The sequence below is a fragment of the Gasterosteus aculeatus genome, chromosome 4 (genome assembly GCF_964276395.1).
Source record: "Gasterosteus aculeatus chromosome 4, fGasAcu3.hap1.1, whole genome shotgun sequence".
Lineage (NCBI taxonomy): Eukaryota > Metazoa > Chordata > Actinopteri > Perciformes > Gasterosteidae > Gasterosteus > Gasterosteus aculeatus.
This window is the reverse complement of record NC_135691.1, coordinates 26,235,588-26,244,045: the sequence shown is the minus strand read 5'-3', so window position 1 is coordinate 26,244,045 and position 8,458 is coordinate 26,235,588. Positions and strand designations below refer to the sequence as shown.

At 49.0% G+C, this 8,458-nt stretch overlaps 1 protein-coding gene across 1 annotated transcript in view; it reads right to left on the bottom strand.

Moving 5' to 3' along the window:
* The window catches only part of sox5 (SRY-box transcription factor 5), a 68,085-nt gene that overhangs the window by 20,166 nt on the left and 39,461 nt on the right, over positions 1-8,458 (bottom strand). The window contains exons 5-6 of the mRNA XM_078100951.1: positions 7,782-7,954; positions 6,854-6,940 (exon numbers count right to left, since the gene is read on the bottom strand). Coding sequence (XP_077957077.1) covers positions 6,854-6,940; positions 7,782-7,954 — 260 coding nt within the window. The remainder of the gene's footprint in view (positions 1-6,853; positions 6,941-7,781; positions 7,955-8,458) is intronic.

The window sequence follows — 8,458 nt, the reverse complement described above, 5'->3', positions numbered from 1 at the left end:
AGAAGAACAACGTGTTTTCCGAGTGGCCGTTATTTTGGATGCAACAGGATCAGGTACAATTTTTAGCTGTATAAGCACATCCTGTCATTTATGTTATTTTCCCTTAATGATCTTCAACACACAATGTGATGTTTTCATTGGCGAAGAAGCAGGTCCAGCTATGCAGCTCACTTATCTCCACACATCAATACAAGGAGTTTCACAGATTTCCAGGTTCCTCATTTGAGTGAGCAAATTATAAAAAGGTGCATGCACACCTGTGATGTCTTTTGAAAGGAGATTTCCAATCTCCTCGAGAGATCTACTGTTGTCAAAGGCTTACTTATAATCCACGAGATGGGTTAACTGAACTGCACGTGTCAAAAAACAGATGCCCCTTTAAATAAAATCTCGGATTGGGTCTTAAGGCCTTGGACACGTAGTCCTGGTTGCAAAAACACTTTGCTCCCTCTTTCCAACTCCTTCTCCTGCCGCTTCTGTTTCGCCAGGAGAGCAGGGAGGTAGTGTCGGGATGAGGTAATGGGCAGGTAAAAGCTGAAGACTGATCTGCCATCTGATGTAAATGGCTTAAAGTGGCTGCACAATCACAAGTATGAGTAGGTGCCGCGGTGGAATCACATCTCCGTGATACGGACACCTGAAGGGCCTGAAACAGGTAAACAGAGAGAGCGGCTGCCTCTCACCGCCAACAGCGCTCCCAGCTTCCCCTGCCTGTGAGTGTAGTCTCAATTTCTCCCTGGGCGTATGCATGCTTGTGTGCTCCAAGCACCTAGCTGTGAGTGTGTGTGTGTGTCCTCCTCCTCCCTCCCCCCTGTGTGCGTCGGCATGCCGCAGCCAGCAGCACTGTAATCAAACTATCACAGCGCGGGGGGAACATGGCTCTCTTCAAGCGACTCCCGTTTTTCCCCCCTTACACCAAAAACAATAATTACTCCACCATTTCGGTTAACCACAAACCGCCGCGCTGCGCGATCAGAAGGGAGAGGCGCTCCAGCGCGACGCTCGGACAGGACCCCCGCGGGGACGAATCACAGACAGAACTGTTCCGCTTTGCCTTTCAGGCCTAATTGGACATATGCTGGAGTGGCGCTGGCTAGCAACACTGAAATGTACCGTAGGGAGGAGAGGAGGGGAGGGGGGGGGGGAGAGAAGGAGGAGATATGTCTGTGGCAGCTGTAATACATACATAGTGTACATAGACACACATATACTCTATTACGTCTGTGTGGGGGGGGGGTTGCAGATGGCTGTGCTTCCTGTCATCACAGTGGAAAATGAAGATTTTACATGTCTTCTCTGTATCTGTCTCATAACTATCTCTGCCTACAATAGGAATGTAGAATAATTAGCAGTGAGAACTGCTGCACTACACATGTGAGTATCCACAGCGGGATAAGAAGATCAAGCAACAGAGACGGGACAAAGGAGGAAATAGAAGAAGGGGAGAATGGTTTATGGAGGATTACTCCCGCCCATATGGCGCTGTTATAATAGTTGAGTTGGATACATGTGTAACAGCTGTTGAGCTGATGAGCAGCCCTGCGTAGCTTACCATGGTCACTGGTACACACACACACACACTGACCTCTAAATGGTGATACACACACATATGAGGCAGAACACATGGGTCAAAGTAATTCGAGCGTAACAGTGGGAAACAGGGCACTACAAAAAACGGTCTGAACTGTGTGTGTGTGTGTGTGTGTGTGTGTGTGTGTGTGGAGGACATAGGGTGGTTTGTTCACTAGCTGATCAGGGGATATTGGAGAGTCTTCCTCATGCATTCCTTCACATTTAAATTCCTCTACCATTTACAAGATGACCCGATCTGATATTACTCCCCATGTTAAATATACACTGATGCAATACCTGAAAGAGGATGGGGAGTGTTGGCCTCGTGATCACGTAGCAAACTTTGAAACCGTAGGGGAAGATAAGGGAGGGAAAGAGCTGTCTCAAATTAGAGAATGAGAATCAGAGACAAAGGGATGCCTTGAAAGACGGAAGCCTGAGAGAGAAAGTGAGGGTGAGATTACCAGAGACGGGGAAAGTGCGAGCGAGGCCAGATCTATCAGAAAATCTCCAGATTCCACATAAAGGAAAAAGGCACATCTGAAACAGCAGGCGCTTTGGGGAATAACGCACTCGTCAGCTCCTCTCTCACATCAGGCCCAAAGCGAACATGAAAACCTACAACACACGCAGACGAAACATCACACTGCCGCTACGGTCGGCTGCCGACTTGGAGGATGAGGAGCTGCGCTTTTAATCCGCAAAACCCTCCTCCAGATCCAAAAAAGAGACCTGAAACAAACAAAGCTGCAGCTTATCTGAAGTAAAAAAAAGCCTCTAATCAGTGATGACTGAATGCAAAACAAAGAATAAATATAGGGATTGGAAAGGGAATTGTATGCATATATCGGGAAAACATTTGAAACTTTTTGTTCTTAGGAACTTCCACAGGGGGCAAAAAGGACGGACAGGAAAGAGAGAAGTGGCGGATTCGCCCCGGAGAGGGAACTTCTCAGCGAGCGAGGGAGAAGGAGCGCCAGGAGGAGAGACGGAGAGAGGGGAGCAGGAGTGGGATAATTGGCAGCGAGTCGAGGCGGCGTTCACCACGCGCCAGGCGGCACAGCTTGAACTTAAAGCGCCGCTGCGGCATAATGAAGATGTGGCCGCTAATTAACATATGGGGTGCGAAACAGGTTGGTTGGCACGCGGCGCGCTAAAAACTCCAAGGTAAAGTTATTATTGGGGAGTAATTAGCTCTATGAAGTGAATGCGCCGAACAATAGCTGCCAGCGCCGCACAATATGGCTCGCGCCGTAGACCTGCGCACGTGACGGAGAAAAAAAAAAAAACGGAAGGAGGAGGAAAAAACAAAATAGGCCCCGCTTAAGTGCGAGTCCCACAGCTAAAATCTGTTGCCGACCATATGCTCGGGCAATTAATGCGAAACCCGGGTGACCTATTGCTAAAGAAGAGACGTGCAAGCGACAGAACCGATAATTAATTTGGAAATAGAGAGAGAGGCGGAATGAGGGAGAGAGAAATAGCTGGCTTTTAATGTTGCTCCATTAGCTCTCTAAGGACAGGGGCTGTTAGGGGCCAGCCTGCTGTCAGTGTAGGGGCATGGTGCATGTCCCACTGGCACCGCAATGGCTGCACACACACACTCACACACATATAGGTGTGTGTGTGTGTGTGTGTGTGTGAGGGCACTAGAGAGAAGGCCTGGGAGAGACGGCGGTTCTCTGTGGGAATGGCTGCTCCGTTATGGTCCAGATTATAACTGTGCGTGTGCGTGTTTACGTGTGCGTGCATTGACACATGAAGTGCGTTAAGAAAAACACAAATTACACCGGTCGCGGTGTAATGGGAGTGATTAAACAATTACACAGGCAATTGGGTGAGCCGCTCCCGTGCACAGAGCACAGAGGTGCTGGTGTGGTGTGTGTGCGCGCGTGGAAGTGAATGAAAAGCTTTTCAGGGTTTTATCCTTTTGTTTATGACCCCCACAGGATTGACTTTTTTTTTTTTTTGAAAGGCCTGCGCTCGTGACCGCATCAGGTGTAACACTCGCAGGATGTGTGTGTGTGTCGGTGTGATTAAGTTACCGATGTGGGTTAGTCTTAATAGAGAGCTCGTTAGCCGGCGGCCCGTCGGGTCTCTCTTAAACTCGTCAAAGCATCAGGTGGCTTTACTCATTTTCTAGACACCTCTTCTCCGTCCGCGCTCGCCGTCTCCCACCTATAGCAAGCGGTGGCGCGTGATGAGATGACAGACAGCCTGCAGAGACACACTGTGTGTGTGTGTGTTTTGGTTGGATTCATTAGGCAGCCCACACTGGTGTCCGCTCATCCCTCGGTTTTCCATATACATCCCGTGTGAGCGCGCTGCCTCTGTTCCATGAATATGAGCGCGTTCTCAAGGTAAGCCCTGAGCCGCTCGGCAGGTGAGCTCCTTTCATCCCCGTCGCGCCTCCCCGTGCGGGCGGCAGCGGTCGTCCCGGGCAACACCGGGGGGAGCCTCTGAGACAAGTTGTTTAATTAGAACGAGAGAAGCCGAGGGCCAAGGCAAAAGGGAAGCTCGAGGAAATGCGCTCACCTCTTTGAGCTTAACAAGATGGCCCCTAGCGGGGGGTAGTGTGTGTGTGTCTGTCTGTGTCTCTATGCGCACACAGGTTCTTGTTTTGTAATTCTTCAGAGAGCAACATTTGCTATACCCTCAGATGGAGCCCAATGTTATGCAAGCGGACGGCATATTTACCAGGTTTAGGTTTAAGACTGAAGGGATTGGGTTGGTGTAGTGATACTTCAGGGTCAGGACTCCTAGAGGTTTAGTCAGGCTAAAGGTTAGGTTTAGTTTAGGTTCAAGAGGGTTAAACAGAATTAAAGCTCCGTGAAAAGGTAAAACATGAATGTGTGTGTGTGTATGGAGGGGGGGGGGGGGGGGGGGGGGGTGACATGCATGCACCATAATCGATGATAATTCATGTATAATTCCAGGTAGAATGAATTAGCCAGAGCGATAAAGTAGCCAATCGCTGACTTGTAGACACTAATGACTGGTGTGTGTGTGTGTGTGTGTCCTGCTCACACCGTGTGTCATTAGTTGTGCCGCTGCCATGCCTGCCTCTGTAAATGAACTCGTTTGTCGGCTCGCACCACATTCAGCGAGCGCCGTTGGCCTGAATGGCGGACGCCAACGCGCATATTGCTGGCTCGGTTTGGTTTTTCGAGGGTTGAGAAGGAAATTTTTTTTTTTGTAAATAGGAAAACCGGACGCGGGGACAATAAATAATTTGTCCTCCTTTCATGAGGGATGTGTGTCACTCTGCTCTCTTTTTCATGGGCTTGATTATTCGTTTCATTTCATCACCTCTTCCAAGTGGACGGTTGAAAGCATTCTTCACAGGCCTTTGGGGGGCTAGGGCCTAACAAAGCCAAGGACGCAGACACACAAACACACACACACACGAAGGGACAGCTGAACTCAGCCTCGTTAGGGGGAAATGCAATCACAAGGGGCTTATCATACAGACACACACACACACACCGAACCTGGTGCCCTCTCTCTGGCAGGCCATTGTATTGTGGGATTGTGCGGACAATCTCTTCATGAATGATTAAGCAGTGTATTTCTCGACCAAGTCTTTGATGATTGAGTGTGTGTTTGATCATCAGTGGCGAGTGTGCGCCCGCTCTCTGTGTGACTGCTGGCGATACTTGCTCGCTGGTCCACGGAAGGCGTGCAGTTATATATTTTTTTTCTCGTCCTTCACGTTTGTCCGCGGTCGCGGCCATTTTTGATCCGCGCGTGATACGCGAGAACGTGTCCGTGTGAGGCGGTGGGGGAGGGTTTGTTTTTTCTGCGCTGCGTTGGGCCCCCGTCGATTGCGTCCCGCTCTTAACGAGGGCTGCCCACAGCTGCCCCGGCTTGTGAGAAACTATTGTTGGGCCCGCTCAATGGAGAGACGCTTGTTTGGGAAAAGGTTGCAAAGTCATGGGAAAAGAGTGCTTTGTTTCGGCGGGGTCGCGAGGGAGTGAATCATGAGCGGACGTGTTTATGGCCTGACACACACAGCTGCGGCGGGACGCGAGCACGGCTCCGTATGCACGGACGAAGAAGCGGGGCGCTCGAGAATGCACAGTGATCCTCAACTTATTCTCTTTTATTTTCTTGTTTTTTGTTGTCGGCGAAGAAAAAACGCAAACAATTCCGAATTTCACTAACACAAAGCAAATAAACACAGCTGCTTTGCACAGAATCGTGGACACATGTCCCAAACGCATGCTATCACAAGGTCTCTTATCACACAAACTGTGTATAGTTAAACTCTTGAGGGGAGAAAGGGAATGTGTGTGTGTGTGTGTGTTCCCTCTTGGACAGGGTGTCTCTTTATGATACAAAGCCCGGCTTTCTCAGCTCAAAATTCAGTGTCATCTGCTTTTACAAAGGCATGGGCTATTCGTTCCAAGCCACCTGGACCAACATAGAGGCTCCAGTGTAGCACCCAAAAGGACAATACCTCCTTTTTCAAGTGCTACATATATACCCACCCATTTTCTCTCAAGCATAAGACACAGATTCGCATTCAAAGTGACTTTTCAGTTGATTTTGTAGATTTGCTTTATTGCTATATCGGCTACAATCTGCATTATTAAATTTGCAAGACAAGCCTTTAAGTATATCCTGAAGAACGGATGAGTCTCTTGTAGATGTCAGGCGACTGACATAAATCAGAGTGAAACATAAGCTCTATTTAAGAAAGGTGTATGCTTGGTCTGGATGGGTAATAATGATGTTCTTCTTCCCGACCTTTTTTTTTGGCTACTCTACTGACTTAGTTGCCGTAGTTTGAGTTTGTAAAACGGAGGCTTTCTACTGCTCGGCCTGTGAAAACACCTCTGCAGCCACTCAAAGACACAATGCAAGAAACAGGAGAAACGTGTACTTCACTGCATCCTCAGGTGGTGAATATTTAAAATGAACATACCGTATTTTTTTCAAACTGACCACATTGCAATGATTACAAACGTTGGTTGTTTATATGTGTTATATATATATATTTATATATGTTTATGTGTTAGAGGTGGAGCAGCAAATTCAAGTCAACGCTGATTCAGGCTGATTCATCAAACACTGATGGCTGAGCAAAGAAAAGCTGCAACAATCACAATCACAAAAGCGCCTTTGTGGGTCATATACACGCACTTCAGGGCACATCAACCAAACACTTTGACAGATACATACACATGGCTACATGCGTGGATGGACACGCACACACGCCCACACACACACACACACACACACACACACACACACACGCACACGCTCACACACACACTCACACATAAACTGGCCTCACCTGGATTTGTTGCTGCAGGAGGTTGATTTTGTGTTGTTGCTGCAGAAGCTGCTGCTGTTGCCGGGCAATCTAAGGATGGAGAACACAACACATTATTGGAATGTATATGAATTATGTGTGTGCGTGTTGTTGTGCTGCGTGTGCACGGCCTGTGGGAGACGCAACACATCTGCAGGTCTCCGAGACCCCAGTTGCACGACAGAGGGTCGATGCCCTATGAATGAAATATTAAAGAGCTCAGCTCATCTGGACTTACAGCCAAGTGGACAACAGTGTAACAGCAACACAACTCACTGACATGAACACATTCTCTGAAATGATCATTTTACTTCCTTCTGAAGCTTGCCCTTCGTTTTGCAACATAGGGGGGAAACGCTTCTCTATGCAAATACCTGGAACTCTATCACCTGGGAGCTTGGAGCGAGTGTGTGTGTGTGTGTGTGTGAGCTACATCCGCTCCAACAATACATACCCTCAGCTTATTCTTGTGCACTGTCCCTGTTTTCCAGCTGCCAAAGGCGCATGTATCTAGCTGTGCAAACACTATACAGGTGTGTATGCGTGTGTGTGTGAGGGGAAGAGAGAGCGAGAGCGTCTTTAGCCATGCTCAAAAATCTGCATGAGGATCTGCGATGATGCTTACGCGCCTGTATGCATGTGTGTGCATTTGTGCGTCCACTCAAGTCTCCTGACTTGAACAGTTACTGTGGAGTAAGATACATAACTATGTGGAGGGAAATCGTAGCACCGAAAGAATCAACATATCTAAAGATCAGACGAGTGACTGGAAGTGGTGGAAATGCTTCTCCTGAGAACTGAAGTTGCACTCAGTGACCTGTGGGGATGGATGGGCTCTGCGGCGGACACACAAGCACGTCCCATCACGCACAGCGCACCTCCGTACACATACCTGGTCCTGCTGCTGCTTGGCCAGCTCCATCTGCTGCCTCTGCTTCTCCATCTGCGAGGCGGCCAGCTTCTTCTGCTCCTCGTGGGCCGCCAGGAGCTGCTCCCTCAGGCTGCTCAACTGGCCGATCATGCCCATGAGTTGGCGCTCCTTCTCCGCCAGGCTGTCCGCGGTACCTGCAGGTCGAGGAAAGGAGGTGGGGGAGAGGGGTCAAAGGTGAGAGGGTAGCCCTTTGAAGGAAAGCGTGAGACTCGGTTGAGGTTGCGCTGTGAAACATCTTTCATCCTCTAAAAGGTTTTTATGGTGTCTAGGTGATCAGATACAGATAGGACATTTTTTCTCTCATTTCATGCACAGTAGTGATCGGCGATAATGACTGCTTGAATGAAGACATAAATATAAGATGTGAGGGCAACAGGAACAAAAAAAAAAGCTGTTGTGTCACGGTGTGTTCTTCTTTGTCTCTGAACGGCTTTCATGGTTACCCGCAGGGCAGGAAGGGTCACGGGGGTGAGGTCAGAGGCCAGAGGCATGGAGGGGAGGAACAGAGAAGGAAGGAACAACAAAGCAGTGTAATGCTCTCCATGGCTTGTTGGTCAACCTAATATATGGCTGTTAAGGGGATTTGGGCGGTGTGCTGGGATGGGGGGGGGGGGGGGGGCTCGTCGGCGGAAGGTGTG